The sequence below is a fragment of the Saccostrea echinata genome, unplaced genomic scaffold (assembly GCF_033153115.1).
Source record: "Saccostrea echinata isolate AGI-Se365-2 ecotype Australia unplaced genomic scaffold, CSIRO_AGI_Sech_v1 ptg000001l, whole genome shotgun sequence".
Lineage (NCBI taxonomy): Eukaryota > Metazoa > Mollusca > Bivalvia > Ostreida > Ostreidae > Saccostrea > Saccostrea echinata.
Genome location: NW_026889750.1, coordinates 41,429,198 through 41,447,500, shown reverse-complemented (window position 1 = coordinate 41,447,500; position 18,303 = coordinate 41,429,198). Strand labels below are relative to the sequence as shown.

Genomic DNA, 18,303 nt, shown 5'->3' with positions numbered 1-18,303 from the left:
GAATCCAAATTTATTGTAAGAGTTGAAACATTACGCAGATTTTTTTTAAATATAGGTTAAAATAAAAATCTGCTCAAAAGCTCAGGAGCGAACCTCGTTAAACATTTTAAGGAGGCTCTAAACACCAATTAATGAATGAAAGTGTACATAACGAGTTTATCTAGTTTATTTTCAACATAGGGTACCTGTCATTACTGAACGAAAATCACATTGTTTAAGTACAATGGGAAAATACATGGAAATAATGCATTATTTTATCTTGATCTAATAATTGTTGCTCTTACTTGAGATTTATAGTTATCTGACATCAAAGGGCAGATAACTCTATTCATAAAATCTTATAGAACTCTTCTGTGTGCAGTGTTTAAAGCGTCTTCGGAGTTTTTTTTTTTTTTCGAGTTTTCCCCAGGCAATTAACTTTTGTACCATTAACCAATTTGAAAAATTATTTATTTCTACATATAAGTCTCACAAAGCAGCTTTTATATTCGTCTAGTTTACATACCGTTTACACTATTGTTATCAACTTGCTTAAGGTAGTCCATTCCTCAGATTCTGAAAATCAGCATTAAGTGATTGAAAATGCTCACAAAAATGTCACTGAATTCACAAGGTAATGTGGATATACCCAAGTTATTTCTTGAAAGTTTATCATTACAGTAAATCATATTATATAGGCAAAATTATCAAATCTCAAATATATTTCAAGGAAACTTGAAGAAAATCTCCAACTATGCATTTTTTAATTAAAAAAAATGTCCAACAAGTATATTTTAGAATTTAAAAAAAAACAATTATAGGTATCCAGGCATTCGGGAAAATTTATATGTTTTGGTGCAAATGTCTACTTGTAACAAGACCGTTTTTAAGACTTCAAAGAACCTTGAACCATATTTAGATGCATGAAATAAAATTCTTGCCCAAAAAATTCCAACTTCAAGCTTCATTTTCAGTCTCATGCAATTAAATACTAATTTTAAGAGTTATTGTTCCTTGCTGAGGAGTGGATATCTTTAATCCGTGAACTTTTCGTTCTTTCCTCATTATAGCCCTCAAAAAGTCAGATTTCTTGAATGCTGCAATATCACAGAAATATCTATAACAATCTCATATTATTTTTTTTCAAATTTATTTGTTAATGATTAATTTAACAAGGTTATTGATATATTAACATTAACTCAGTTAATTATACAAAATGACTGAACAAACTCAACAATATAATAATATTATGCACATATTTTAGAGAACTAGTCTTGTACAGCACATACCCGCACAATGTCCTTGATAACATTAAACAATATCTATGAAAACTGCATCAAAGTTTGATGATGCATGGAATTCAAATGAGTACCAAATGAGTTTAGTGACATATGCTCACTAGTTTGTAGTCCATTATTCTGACAGACGATCCACTCGTTCAGGTTTGTTGGCTGTGATGTTGGCAGAGCTGCTGAAGGGTGGACTGGCAAAGTGGGACTAGCATTTGGTGAATGTTTCTGGACAAGATTAAGCTCGCTGAAACAAGACCGGGAATCAGGAATGACTTCTGGCAAGGATGACTGATCGGAGCTGACACTAGGTGGCGTAATTAGATGGCGGGACTTCTCTATGGTCGGGCTCGGGATGCTTTCTGTTCCGATGCTGTGTTCGTCGGATTCATACTCATCTGGAAGTGGGGACATGCTGCCATGGGCTTTCATGTGTTTTCTGAGTGAACTAGGGTGTGTGTAGCTCTTGTCGCAGCCCCGGAACTTGCAAAGGTATGGCTTGTCACTGGTGTGGACATGACTGTGTTTCTTACGGTCGGAACTGTTGGCAAATCGGCGGTCACATCCGGGAAATTCACACTGGAATGGTTTCTCTCCTGAAATGAACATGAAAATGCATTATATGATATGAAAATTTTCTTTATACACATTTTATGTATGGAAAAATGAAAAAGTAAACACTAAAATTGATATTCAAAACTTAAATGAATATACGAAATTTTTTAGACCTATTATTAATATGTCTCTGACTATATAAACAAATGTATGCATGCAATGATAATGCAAGTCAGTCCTTTCATTCTTAATTATAACCTTTTTCAATGTTCTGTGCGTAACATTCAGTATTCTGAAATCTCAACACATTTCCCAAAGAGCTAATGTTATTACAGAAAGAAAAGGAATGGAAAACTCCATATGTATTATGCTGTCTGTCCTTCTTGATTTCTTCATTTACATTCACATTCTGCTATGTTTCTGTTTTATATTTTTCATGTTCGTCTGACTGGTTTGAACAATTATGTATATACATGTATGTTATATTTTACCTCATGTACCAATATATTGGTTCGAGTGATTAAATTAATATTGAACTTAAACTTGATCTTCCATTTTTTTCCTGTAACCTCATAAGCAGCTTTGATAACAATTATCTAGGGAAACTAATAAATTAATAATATGAATTATCATAATAAAACGAGTTAATATTTTTTACATGTCACTGGTATTATTAAAAAAATAAAATATTAGTAAAGTCATACTTCAAGAATGGTGTAATATTTGTACTGTAATAACATGTATTAAATATTAAATCGTTATGTATAAAAACATGATTTCTTTGTTAAATAATTTATTGATTTATTAGAAAAGTTTCTCTAAATGTTAGTCTTACGCATGCAAATCAAACAAAATGTATTCAATTTGTAACTGAATTCACAATTGTTCAATTAAAAAAACTGCGATTCTTTGTGTAACAAATTGAACTTCAAAAATATGAATTCATAAAGCAATGCACAAAATTTCCATTCCGAAAGTTTGTGATTCTTCTTTATGAATTTATATTTAGAACCAGGTTTTGGAAATGTTAACAAAGAACAAAAAAGAAGCTTGGCATACCTGTATGAGTTCTTTTGTGAATTTTGAGATTTTCGCTTCTTGCGAAAACTTTACCACAGCCGGGAAAAGGACATGGGAAGGGTTTTTCTCCTGTGTGGACTCGGATATGGTTAACTAACTTATACTTGGCTTTGAATGGTCGCCCGTTCCTGGAGCATTCCTGCCAAAGACAAGTATGGTCTGCCATCTCTGGTCCCCCAACATGGTCAACAGTGATGTGGTTGACAATTTCATGCATGGTCGTGAACACTTTATTGCAAGGTTTTTTGGGTTCATGTTGGTCTTTCTCTATCCACAGGCACGTGTGTTCCTGCTTAATTGGATGTCTCATGTATCGGAGGAAGGCTCCGGGTCCATGAGACCCAATGTTCATAGAGTTTAGTCCTCCCAGGGAGGGCACATTAAACCCCTGAGGTTGAGGGTAATGTTCAGATCTTTGAGGTACCATGGGGTTATACTGCTCCACACGAGTGTAAACATCAGAGGGTAATCCGAGTCTATTGGACATGTGGTGTCCGGAGGAAAAAGGAGACGAATCCTGAAGTCCGGACAGCAGCATGTGGCTTTCCGAGGGATGAGAGTGGAAGGATCCCGAGGATGTACCGAACATTCCGGAGTGTCCGTTTCCATTTGAATCGTGTCCAGGAATGGTGAGATGATCCGGACGGCGAAGAAACAAGTCCCTGGCTGTGTAACTGTTGACATGATGTGAATGAGGCACTCCGTATCCACTGGAGGGGGCACTGAATTGATGAGATTGGCCTTGAAGGTACCCTACATCGTTCATATGATTTGGGGGGCTCAGTTTCAAGGTCCCGGCACCCAGGTGGGAGCTGGTCTCCAGGAATGAGTTTATCATCCTGTGGAATGATAAACTTCGCAACAAAATAGCTTAATAATGTCCAGTCTTTTTTGAAGTGGTCCTCTGTTGACAAAAAAAATTCTGAAGAAAACTACTGTTTTGTAAACTTCAGTGTCTGCTGAGAGGTAGCGTAAAACTGCTGAGTCGTAGAATAGGTAATATAAATTCCCTCCGAATAATCCTGTCAAAACTCACTAGTCGATCGGAGTTTTCAAAACAATTTTTTTTTCAAGGTCTTAGTTTGCTATCAGTAGAATGAAGTTCACTGTGGGATATCAAAATATTCAGATTCATTTATATCACAGCAAGATATATTCCTCGGATTTGCATGCCAGTTCTTATGATAATATACTGATTGGTTGGTTGCGATAGTTAATTGATATTCCGGTTATCTGATTGGTCAATAGCTCGCATTAATGGTAAGCACCCTAAGTAGGCGTGGCTTAGTATGACACGTCCAGATTATGAATAAACATTTAATCCAAGCCAAGGAGAAAAAAAATGTTCATACTTGATGACACTTCGTTAACTTTTCAATTAATTGAACATTTTTAAATTAGAATTTTAGGTGCCAAATAATAAAAAAATAATGCAAAAGTTTTTTTCTAATGACATTTCGTTGAAATTTATGGAAAGATAAGTTTAAGAACAGTTTCCCCCTTAAACGTCCATTTTGTAAATGAAATAAAAAATGAAGCATATTATTTGTTGATTAATATTATTCCTCTTGAAACATTTGTACCCTTGTCTAGTATGTATACATGTCTGTGTGTAGTTAGGAAATTATGTATCAAATTCAAAGTTATATTTACTTTTTTTCTTTTAACATCGTGGGGTTTGATGTAAATACTTTTTTGGGAACGAAATCAATTATGAATATTACAGAATATATATATAAGTAAAAAGCTATGATCTGGAAGCTTAATTTATTTAATTAAATTTAATCCGTTTCCTTTCAATAATTTACAGTAAATGAAATACAGTAATTTCCTTGTTTAACATGAGCGATATTTTGTGGTAGAAAATAATCAAACTGGTTGAAGGAGATGAAAAAAGAAACATTTTGTTACATGAATATTTTCAATATGAAAGAATCACCGGTAAATGGTTGAACATCTTGAATACTAGATATTTTTATTTTATAAGATGGACCGCCCTTTACTAAAAGAGCAGTTGCAAGAAATGCTGTAGTCTATTTTGATATGTAAAATGTATCTATATATATAAATTGCTCAGTTACTTCAGGTTTACTACACACACAATTTATTTCGGTTATAAAGACGAACGTTGTATAGTTTTGTAAATTTCGAATTTACTTGATGACAGTTTATTACAACATTCACAACATGACAACTTATAAATTTTGTATTTACTGGCAAACAGTAAATAAAATCAAAAGGACAGTCAAATGAACTGTGTTCAAATCTAAGTATAGTACGAAAGGCTTGCAGAAATAACCGTGTTACAAATACGTATACAAGAAAATACTTGAATAAAAATTGTTAGATTAACTTTCGAAAAACAGAACAAAATAATTAATTTCGAAAAATAAGAAAACAGGAAAGAAAAAAGAAATATTGTATAAAGGTTTGCTTGTATTTGGAAAGAGGCAACATTTTGAAAGACAAAAAAAATCTCAAACATCACACATAGAGCGATTCCCTTTATTTTGTTCATTACAGTCATACATTTATATTCTAAGTACCTTTGATGTATTGATAGTGGAAGTTGCTTGTTTTGTTTTATATATCTTCCTTTTGTTTTTTTTTAAGAAATTAATTCTTTCATAGATGCAGTTGTTATAAAATTTGGAATTCACATGCACAATTTTGACTGCATTGGTTTTGAGTGGAACTATATAAGAACTATACATTTTTCGGTAAAACATAAACATTGATAGTGTGGAACATGTGTTGTTCGGGAGGAAAACAAATTCAAATTTGACAGTAAGACAGTACACCTAATAAGTGTCAGCAACAGCGCCACCCAGCGAGCAAATACAGCGTTATCCGATATTTCTTATCTTACAATAATATTATTCAACCGTTAATGAGATTCGTTTGATAGGCAAATCAATGACACTGGTGCAAATACTTTCATAACACCGCATACTTTATTAATTTTCTTCTTTCGGAATGTCAATATTTGCGTATTATCAGATTTATACAGCTTTTGTCAATATGTCTATCTTTTCTTAACGGCATTTAAGATTACGAGTCTCTCCCTCTGTCCTTAATCTTCTTACAACTGTACCACTTGTTTAAACGAAAGTGTAAACCGATAGATTAGGGTTGACCTAAGTCTGATCACCCGTCAACTTTTTTGAATGGGTCATCATTTTGACACACGGCAGTTAAAAAAAATTAATCACTCCTGAAAGAGAAAATTTAGCCCATCTTGTGACAATCTGTCAGACGGATATTAAAATAAATCAGCCTTTATAATGTCCAGAAATGACCATTTATGATGTTTTCCCCATCAAAATAATTTTAAAACTAGTTTATCCCAGCCTTATTTATTTTCAAAACGTAATTATAATTTTAAAATAGATATACGGAAAGAATCTTTGACCGTGGTTATGAATGACACACGTTTCATTGAGAGGCAAAAGCAAAAAATTGACTGTCGAACTCAAACTATCATGCATGCAGTTTTCCATAAATATTTAATGATTTCATGGATACTTTTCGGCAATAATTTGAAAAATGATTTATTATACTGTCGCGGGAACCACAGGAGGTTCTTTGAAAATGAAATTAAATTATTTGATAAAACACCATTTGGAATCTTCAATAATTTTAGGATGAAACCATATTGTTATTTCCTTATTCATATTGACGCTATTTATGCAGATCTTCAAACAGAATTTCTCTGATAAAGTCGACATTTTTTAATTATGTCATTATCATTTTTATAATTAATTTTAAAAAGATATAACACACCAGAATTTTAATAACTGGATCTTTAAAACATTCCCTTCGGAAATATGAATTCAGCATTGAAAAGACCTGTATCAACTCTTAAATTACCCCCCCCCCCCCCAAAGAAAATGTAAAATAATTTTCTCTTAAAAAAATATATATATATATTAAATAAATAAAAAAGAAAAATCAAATTAAATAATTTACTGCTCTTATTAATGCTGAAATCATTTTTTAAAAGAGATGTTGTAAAGATCTATTTATAAAATTTTGGTGTTATACCTCCTTGTGGATTTATTTTGATCAAAATTGATTTGGATGTGATGTCAGTTGTGTGTATATTTATTACATTCTTTATTTAGGGGAGGGGGTGTTCTAAACAGTAGCCAAACTTCCCGCCATAAAAATGTCAGTAACGAGTGGCCAGTGGAATACACACCGGAAACACGTGTCTCTGAAAAGTATTTCCAACTTCTTGTTATTTAATTATCGTGAATAAAAACTATACATAACTTTTTATAACATTGAATTTTTACTTGAATTTTTTTTTTAAAAATCCCTTTCGTAATTCCCAATGTAAGAAAGAATGCCTAAGTGATTTTATTTCATTATATTGAAATCATTATTGATTATCAGTGATCAGCTTGGACACTCGGTAACATGTCAATAATGAACAGTAAAGTTTTCAGTTTAGCTGATCAGCTGATTAATTAAATAATAATTATCAAGCGTTGCAGTTACGAACTGATAATTAATGTAGTGATTGGCAGTAGTTCAACTTTGACAGATTTTTTGTGCCCCAGGAGTGGGGTGGGGTGTACATTTGTAATTTTAATTTCGTATATTTATTCATGTTATATAATACAAAAATCAGCGCAATGTGTTATTTAGTTTATATTTTTTAAATGATAACTTTATTAATTACACACATGTATAGTATTCGGAATTTCAAATTTTCAATGTAGAATATATTAGCATATATAGTATATAAAGAAAAAGTTTTAAACCTTTTAAGATTAAAAACAAGAAGTTGTTTTGTGATTCCTTTCAAAACATATATATCTAACTTGATGTTATACATGAGACAGAATTATCCGCATATAATGTCATGTATAATTTATTATATGAACAACTTTTGAATAACCAGGATTGTAAAAATATTAGCTTGTATCATAAGAAGAAAAAAAAATCGGATACAGTACTAGTGTATGTGTACTTATTTCGTTATAATAGCCAGCCCGACTTGTTCATTTGGATTATGGATTATTAAGAGATTCATATAATTTTTTTTTTAAATAATGAAAAAGCTACTAATCATTCACTATTTGTACATTACAGAATTGATGCAATATATGGGGGATGATTCCTTCACTGATGTACAAAATGCAGAACTTTTCTAAATGAATGTGGACGTTTTTCTAAAAATGACTTAAGAAAATATTTTGTATATTTTAACTAGGAATCTATATTCAGTTTTTAAATTCTATTTGTATATGTAATAGATCATATATATACATGCATTTATATTTTGGCAATTTCACAAAATATTGTTCATTAGGCGAAGACTATTCCAGAACTTGTGTCTGATCCTTTTGACTTTTTTTGTCAATAAAATATGTTCAATTCAGTATATGTATGCGATAAAGGGAACCAACCTTTTAATATTGAGCCTGGAAATGAACTTTTGTTTAAAATAAATATTTATGAATTCCAAAAAAGTAATAAAATTTATTTATTGTACAATAATGCATTTTTAATTGTAAACGTTGATTAGCATATTTAAATTTATAAAAGACATACAGAGAAGGGAGAGGGTATGAACTTATTAACTATAGAATTATAGTCATTGATAATTGAGGGAGATTCTTGGTGAAGGGAAAAGGTTTCAATGAAATATACTATTTGAAAGCTAAAGTCTACAGTAAGAGATAAGAATTTATTTCAATTTATTTATTTATTTTAAATTTATTTATTTATTTATTTATTTTTTGACATAGCTCCCCGATATCCTGTTTAATCCCTATACACGGTAGTCCGTTATGAGAATCGGTAGTCCAGTATATACACGTGTCACCTCCCACCTAATCCCCAACTAACAAACCCCCAACACACAGGAAGTATGTGTCGCTCACGGGGGATTCCGAAATTCGTTTCGAGTTAATTGGATGTTCACAATCGGATATGTATAAGTCCTTATTATTTATTACTTGATACAAAATATTATTTATACTTGTTTTAAAAGTAAATAGACAGGAATACAATTAAATTCTTAGAAAAAAAAATCAAAATTCACAAATATATTCAATGCAAGGTTATTTTAATTCTTTAAAATCTGTCAAATTCTAATTGGTACCTTCGCAAATTCTTGTTCTTCAGTAAAATGAGGAATAAAAATAAATATTAAGTTAAAACAGTATGAGCAGTATTTTTGAGAATTAAATTTTGCTGTAAAAATGTAACATTGTGATAATTCTGTATGCACCTTAAATCGTTATGACCAATAAATCTAAAACTAAACGTTGAATTTTATCAGAAGAAATATTTCTGTACAATGGTATATTTGAAATCTATTTTTGTTCAGGATAAAATAATGTGATTTTACTTTAACCAGAGCTCCTAATTAGTTTTTTCCAACGCAGTAGGAGTATTTGAAGTATATTTAAAACCTTCTGAACGTTTTTTATCCCAATAAAATAGGAAAATATAATTTTACAACAAAAATAAAATTTCAAAATAATCTTCTCTAAGTCAATGGATCCACGACTAGTCATTTTACTCCCCCATGTAAATGTAGCATACTTTCAGAAACTATATAAAAAGACAATAAATCATAAAGTATCCTCAATTTATGAGATGAATCATCCGACTAATAAAGACTGTCTTATTATTATTTTTTATTATTATTTTCACAACTTTTTTTTAATCAGCGACAGAAGTATTTCTTTTCACACGGGTTCTGGTGTTAGGAATCACACATTCCGCGGTGGCCTGCTGTGCTAACGAGTGTTTTCTACAGTTGGACTATATTATGCAAGTTACAAACAAAGAGATCGATTTGCATATCTATGAGATAAATTGGTGATAATCGGACACAGCCGTTTTTATTAACACATCATTCAGTCGGTAAGCATTTGATCGTTCTAAGCGAGACAACTTCTGATGTTGTAAAATCATAAATTTCTGGTACAGCCATCTCCGTTCCAGAGTTTTTGTTGATCCCTTTCTCATAATTGTTCTTTTATAAATGTATGAACCAATGCATGGTAGAGATATGATCTTATGTTTAACAGAGAGGTCTTATCACAAGGAATATAAAAGTCATGTGTACATGTACGTGCAAAATAGCAAACCCCTAGCAGTACAAATCTAAAAAAAAAAAAATTATTACCTCGAAACCAACTCGTTCGCGGACGCTAAACTTAGAAAAAAAAACTTGGAATGACACATGCAAGGATTTTACGTTTTTGTCAAGCCCTATAAACTTCCATAGAGTCTGTAGGTTTGGTGCCCTCATTGAAATGTGAAAGTAGACAAATTGTAACCATTAGCAATAATTTGCTACGAACTGTAACAATTTTTTTTTTTTTTTTTTTTTTTTTTTTTTTTTTTTTTTTTACAATTGGTGAATTATAATTCCCTTTGTTACAGAAGGGAGAATTACCCAGTCTTTGAGATTTGTTTTACTTTTAAAGAACTTTAACCTTGGTAATAACTTTTGAGCGATTGGTGCTAAGCCTTTCATATTTCGCATAAGCATTCCTTGTGACTATAATTTCTTTCTGTATCAACATTTTTGACCTCATGACCTTGGAATTTGACCTACTTTTGGAAAATTTTAACCTTTGCCATAAGCTGCCATACAGGGGCATCAGTGTTTCAGCATCAAATCTTATGTCATTTTTAAAGTCTGTTACAGTGTGAAGAAAATCTCAAATGATGATGAGTTATTTTAATTCTTTTTTCTGTTTTGTGTGTGTGTGTTTTCCCGGATAGAAAGATAGTTTTTGATTTTAGGATGCACGCTAAACATAAAAAGCGCGCCTTGGTTCAAAACTCTGCATTCATGATCATATGCATTGCTTTCAGCACAATCATCATCAAGCAGAAGAAAGAAGTGTTTTTGATGTGAAGTTTGTGTAAGAATAGAGCATACAATCAGAATCAATTCGAAGCAATCGATGAAATCTTAGTCTTAATAGATCAGACTTCACTCTATCAGTGTTGAAGCACAGGTACTTGTGGACAGGACCCCCCCCCCCCCCCTGCAATTCAACCCCGAGGTTTGTTGGACATTTTTTTTCACAAATTATATCTATTACACTTATTCATCATGTGTACCATACGAACAAATCTGAAAACCCCAAAATAATCGTTCCACACAAAAATAATATAATGTATAGTGGGGTATTTTTGTGTGGAACGATTATTTTGGGGTTTTCACGATTTTTTCGTATGGTACACACGATGAATAAGTGTAATAAATATAATTTGTGAAAAAAAATGTCCAACAAACCTCGGCGTTGAATTGCAGGGGGGGGGGGGGTCCTGTCCACAAGTACCTGTGATCAGTGATTATTTTGCAATCCAAAGGAAATTTAACACTTTTAGAATTTACTTATATACCATAAGAACATACATTTTAAGCGAGTCTCAGATAAAGTCTACTTCTAGCCCTTCAGTTTGATTTACAACTGAATAACTATTTGCATGGACAGATAGTCAAACGATTCCCCTGTAATTAAAAAAAAATGACTCTTAATTTATTTTGCATATATCTAGAAATAATTTCCTCGTATCATTGGTTCAAATGGTTATATACTATACCCATACTCAAGAAATCTATACAAGTGACTCGCCTAGCGGCGTAAATTAAAAAATAAAAAAATATTGAATACGAGTTTCATTTTATTCTGAGGTTTAAATTCGTCCATGTAATTTCTTTATTGATCAATGATACATTCGTTTTGGCAGATTTGATGAACATTGTTCGCTTAAAATGACACAGTCTCCTCTACAATATTTCCAATTGTAATGTCAGAACTTGTGTATATAATATATTAATTGACAATATGTATAAATCTACATGCATAAATTATTTTAGGAAGCTACACGGCATCGTTGAAAGGTTGGAGAGCGGGGGGGGGGGGGGGAGGGTAAGGGAGGGAACGGCCTGTCAATGAACATTTTCAAAGTATCTTAAGGATGTTCGATCCTCAGCTTTTAAAAAGATTTTTGCCTGGAATCTAGTCCAAAAATTCTAAATCATATTTTTAAAACTATATACTTGAAATTTACAAGTTCAAATAAACCATATTAATTTAAAAACAAAGAATTAACGAGGGACTTTACTTTGTGGCAGAAAGTTTTCTAACAGAAAATGATCAAGGATCTATTACAAAATATTTACAGTCCTTGCTTCCTAGACTTCAATGTAGACTACTTTAAGAGTTATTTTGTGCAGTGATTTTTTTTTTATCCCAAATTACATATAAATTAAACTTTTTTGAATTTACATATAAAATAAACTTTTTTGAATTTTGTTGTCAAATTTTGACAAACATAGGAAATATAACTTAAATTTTAGACTAATATCAACATATTTTTGGCAATATCTCAAAATTAACACACACACCCCAACACACACACACAATTTGAGTCTTCTGAAAAATGCGATATTATTTACCATTCTGATGAAAATCAATAAAGTCTTAAGACTTTTCAAATAAATTAACTCTTGTTGAAATTTTAATGCAAGAAAAAAACATTTTATGAATTCATAAAGGTCACATAATTAATTATGCGCAAAAATTTCAATAGATAAGGCTTTCATATTTCACATGTCCATTACCTGTGACAATACCTTTCCAAATATACTACGACTTTTGACCCCGTGATCTTGACCTTGACAATCTTTTCAAATTTTACATTGATCATTGATATTGAATGAGAAGAGATAGGGCTTTCATATTTCTTATGTCTATTGCCTGTGACAAGACCTTTCCAAATATACTACAACTTTTGACCCCGTGACCTTGACTTTGAAGTTTAACTTATTTGTCAAAAATTGTAACATTACTTTTACCTTGATCATAACTATTGAATGAGAAAAGTTAGGGCTTTCATATTTCATATGCCTATTACTTATGACAAGACCTTTCCGAATAAATTATTATTTTTGTCCCCGTGACCTTGACATTTGACCTACTTTTCAAAAATTTTAACACTACTTTTACCTTGATCATAACTATTGAATGAGAAGAGATTGGGCTTTTGTATTTCACATGTACATTACATTACATTGGCCATTACTTATGCTCCAGAAGAAACAGGGCTTTCATACACACACACACACACACACACACACACACACACATATATATATATATATATATATATATATATATATATATATATATATATATATATATATATATATATATATATATATATATATATATATTACATGTGCATTAATACTTACGAAAAGACTTTTTTGGATTATATGCTGATGATAGTGCAATCTTATTTTCTAATAAAAATCCAGACTTTATTTCAGAAAAACTTAGTACTGTTTTAAAACAATACTCAAATTGGCTAGTAGATAATAAGTTATCTCTACACCTCGGGAAAACTGAATGTATTTTATTTGGATCAAGAAAGAAGCTTACAAGTGTCCAAAACTTTCTCATTGAATGTAATGGACATACAATACATTCTATGTTTAGGAGTTTTTGTTGATCAATTTTTGAGTGGAGAATTTATTATTGAGTCCATTGTACAAAAAAAATAACAACAAGTTGCGTTTTTTTTATACAGACAAGCTCGTTTTTTGGATATAAGAAATAAAATTCTATTATGTTCTGCTCTTGTACAATGTCATTTAGATTATGCCTGTGAAAATTTCCCTTTTTATGCCCCCGGATCGAAAGATCCCGGGGGTATATTGTTTTTGTCCTGTCTGTCTGTTTGTCCGTTTGTCTGTCTGTCTGTCTGTTGTCAACTTTAACCATGCCCATAACTTTTGATTGGTTGGAGCTATGACTTTCATATTTCACATGTGTATTCCTTGTGACAAGATCTTTCTTTGGGTACCACCATATTTGACTTTTTGACCTTGACCTTGGAATTTGACCCACTTGCAAAAATTTTATGAGACTTTAACCTTGGCCATAACTTTTGAACACTTGGAGCTTTGGCTTTCAAACTTCACAAATGTATTTCTTGTAAAAAGGCCTTTCTTTGGATACCAACATCTTTGACCCTTTGACCTTGACCTTGGAGTTTGACCTACTGTTGAAAAAACTTTAACCTTGGCCATAGCTTTTGAACAATTGGTGTTAGGGCCTTCATACTTCAGATATGCATTCCTTGTGACAAGAACTTCCTTTAGATACCAACACCTCTGACCCTTTGACCTTGAAGTTTGACCTACTTTTGAAAAACTTTATCCTTGGCCACAACTTTTGAACAGTTGGTGTTAGGGCTTTCATACTTCACATGTATATTCCTTGTGACAATACCTTCCTTTGGATACCAACAATTTTGGCATTGACCTTGACCTTGGAGTTTTGAGCTACTTTTAAAAAATTTTAATATTTGCCATAACATTTGAACGTTTGTTCTAGGGCTTTCACATTTCACGATCATGTGTATCACTTGTGACAAGAACTTCCCTTGGGCATCATTTGACCTTGACCTTGTCTTTTTACTTACTTTCAAAAAACTTTAACCTTCGCCATAACTTTTCAACGGTTTGTACTAGGCTTTCATATTTTTCAGGTATATTCCTCGAGACAAGACCTTTCTTTGGGTACCAACATTTTTGATCTCTTGACCTGGAGTTTGACTAGCAATTAAGAAACTTTAACCTTCGCCATATGCTGCCATACGGGGACACCGGTGTTTCACAAACACATCTTGTAAAATTTAGAAGACCGGGTACGACAAATCAGATTAAACCATGTGTATAACATCTATCATGGTTGTGCGCCATCTTATCTAAGTGAAAATTTTACTTTAAGATCAGCTGTGTCTTCACGCAAAACCAGAGCATCCTCCAATGAAGATTTTTTTATACCTCATGTGAAAGCATGTCAAGCAGATACTTTTTATTATAGTGGCATTAAAGACTGGAATTTTTTACCAGCTTCTATTAAATGTACTAAAGGAAAGAGTACTTTTAAGAAACAAGTTAAGAGTTTTATCTTACAATATGGCATTTTAGAACATGAAAGTGATATGTTTCAATACTGATTAATTTATAAAACTTATTTTATTATTATATTGATAGTATCAATGTTACATGTACGTAAATTAGATTTAATGTTTAAGCAACACAGTGCTAAAACTATAGTGCCAAAAAAATCGTTATAGTGCTTTAATGATGAAACATTGTATTGTTATCTTATTTAACGAGGTTCGCTCCTGAGCTTTTGAGCAGATTTTTATCTTAACCTATATTTCAAAAAATCTGCATAATGTTTTAATTCTTACAATAAATTTGGATTCTACAATGCCAGTTCAACTATATTCAGTTAAAACTCCATGATTAAATTCCATACCAAAAGCATTAAGTGAGGAACTATATTTTGTGGCGGAAGGTTTTTTAGAAGAAAATGATCATTTTTTCTCTTTATAAGTATTTAAAGTATGTTAAGTTTGGATTCCTATTTTTACATGCAGTCTGCACACAGAGTTATTTTGTGCAGTGAACTGTTTTATACTGGTCCTAAATTATATATTAAATAAACTGTCATGAATTCTATCATCATATTTGATAAATATAGCAAATATATTGTGAAAATCAAGGAAAAAATAGCCATAATTTAAGCTTAAAATTAGCACTTTTTTTTTTAGTAATATCAAAAAATTAACATCACAGACCCCCACTTTTAATTTTCTTTTCTGAATATAATATACTTTTAACCATTCTTCTTAAATTCAGTAAAATGTCATTACTTTCAAATGATGTTTTTGTTCGTTAAATTTTTAATGCCAGAAAAATGAATTTTTTGAGTGCAAAAAGGTCAAATAATTGAACATGCGGAGTAATTTGAACATTTTTTCGTTGTTGCAAATTTTAATGTGTCTATTCAAGATGAAATAAGACCGTGTCTGTTCCCATAATTTATTTGAATAAAAAATATATGAAGGAAAAACTTTAAAAATTGATTTATGTATAAGACGCTTTTATAATGCAAAAAAGTCAAACTAAATGCTCTGTAGCGCCAAAAGAAGCGCATTGACCCCATTTCTGTTTTGATTTTTAATTAAGCTATGTTTATAAATTCTAAAAATATACTTGATAAAAAAATCTCATTACTTTTGATGACAAGCTCTCGAGCTTTAATGGGTTATCCTGGTATCAACAAGCCACAGTGGATTTATATTTCTAAAAATGAGGTTTCCTGAATATTTATATAAAAATCTATTTAAAATTCATGGATTCCCAAATATTGTCTTTCGATTTGTATAGTTATGTATATTTGTTTTATGTATGATGGCATGATACCAAATAAAATGATGATGATGAATTATTTAGATATTTGATCTCATGACTTTGAAATTTGATGCAGTTTTGAGAAACTTTAATCTTTGCCATAACTTTTTTTTTAATTCAAAAATTTATATCTTTTTTGTATATGACGGACAGAAATTAAGACAGGACACTCAAACAACAAAGACAGTTACAATATGCCATAAATAACTTGCATCCCATCCACTAAAACACCGAAAGCGGGGAACCACAATTCTTTTCATTTGCTTGTTAAGCTACATGTGTCTATATTACAGAAATACTTTACTAATTTTGTAAAGACTTTTAATTACAGGATCCAACCTCCTTAACAGTAACAGATCATGTTCAGAAAAAGTAATGAAGGATGGGGGTTCAGTTAAAAATTAAATTTAAGAATTTAATAGAATATTTATTTTAATCTTTCATAACCTTGCGGAGAAAAAACAACATTAGTCCGATATATTGTCATCGTAGTTAATAGCCACGGGTTTTGAGTCAATTCTATATTTGCACAAACCTGTTTTGTGGATATGAAATGGACACAAGGCCCGTGGTTTGCGACGATAAGATATTGCAAATAATTCTTCTTAAATGTGATGTTTACGAATTTTTTGCTTCAAATTTTTATTTGGAGTACTTTAATGTGATAGAAAAAAATAATTCATAAAAAAAATTCAATATCTCTTGGGGTCTGGAGTTGGGAGAACAAGGGGGAGTATTGGCTAGATTTATATAGTTACGCCCATTCAGAATGTCTATAATAATTAATATACCATGTATATAGAACTCAATAAGAGAATAATTTCCGCTACTTTACTATGGCATGTCAAATGTTGCAATATTCGATCTTTTCCACTTGTATTGTATAATTTTCTATTTGTATTGTATAATTTTCCATTTGTATTGTAAAAGTTTCCATTTGTATTCTATAATTTTTCATTTGTATTCTATAATTTTTCATTTGCATTGTAAAATTTTTATTTGTATTCTATATTTTTCATTTGTATTCAATAATTCTTCATTTGTATTGTATAATTTTTTATTTGTATTGTATAATTTTTTTATTTGCATTATATAATCTTTATTTGTATTGTATAATTTTCAATTTATATTCTTTAATTTTTCCTTTGTATTGTATAATTTTTATTCGTATTGTATAATTTTCCATTTGTATTGTATAATTTTCCATTTGTATTGTATAATTTCTCATTCGTATTGTAAAATTATAGAATACAAAATGGAAATTTATAGAATACAAATGGAAAATTAATAATTTTCCATTTGTATTGTATAATTTTAAATTATACAATACAAATGGAAAATTATACAATATAAATGGAAAATTATAGAATACAAATAAAAATTATACAATACAAATGAAAAATTATACAACATAAATGAAAAATTATTGAATACAAATGGAAAATTATACAAATCAAATAAAAATTATACAATACAAATGAAAAAATATACAATACAAATGAAATATTATAGAATACAAATAAAAATTTTACAATTCAAATAAAAAATTATAGAATACAAATGGAAAATTAAAGAATACAAATAAACATTATACAATACAAATGGAAAATTATAGAATATAAATGGAGAATTATAGAATATAAATGGAAAATTATACAATACAAATGGAAAAGATCGAATATTGCAACGTTTGACATGCCATACTTTACTGGACTTTAGAGCAAGATAAAATTTAAGAGTTATCTTTCTTAAAACGCCCAATGTCTATAATAATTATACCAATGTATACAAGACTTACTACGTGGTGATGAAAATTTGCCTTTACAGATAAATAATAGTATTTTTGCCGCTGTTCATAAACTTATTGACGAAACATTTAGATGTTCTTAGTCGATATGTTAAATTTTATCTGTATCATTTGTATTATTTTTCTTTAAAATTTGCATGACATATTGTATTATATAATTAAGGAGAGGAACTAGTAAGTTATTTTAGAACTTGTTTCCAATTCTTTTGATTTAATCAATAAAATATGCTCAAAACAAAACAGACTTACCTAGTTATCTTTCTTAGATCCCTCCACTCGTCTTTGAGAGATAATTCATTATTTTATTGTTGAGAAATATTCAAGAAACAAAA

General features: G+C 30.5%; 1 protein-coding gene across 1 annotated transcript; it reads right to left on the bottom strand.

The window, feature by feature from the left end:
• Positions 1-1,157: 1,157 nt before the first annotated feature.
• LOC133179488 (zinc finger protein ZIC 4-like) lies at positions 1,158-4,006 on the bottom strand. Its single transcript, XM_061314247.1, has 2 exons — positions 2,883-4,006; positions 1,158-1,864 (listed from the first exon to the last, which is right to left on the bottom strand). Exons 1-2 carry the CDS (start codon positions 3,739-3,741, stop codon positions 1,302-1,304), a joined length of 1,422 nt encoding a protein of 473 aa, XP_061170231.1. The 5' UTR covers positions 3,742-4,006; the 3' UTR covers positions 1,158-1,301.
• Between the last annotated feature and the right edge of the window lie 14,297 nt (positions 4,007-18,303).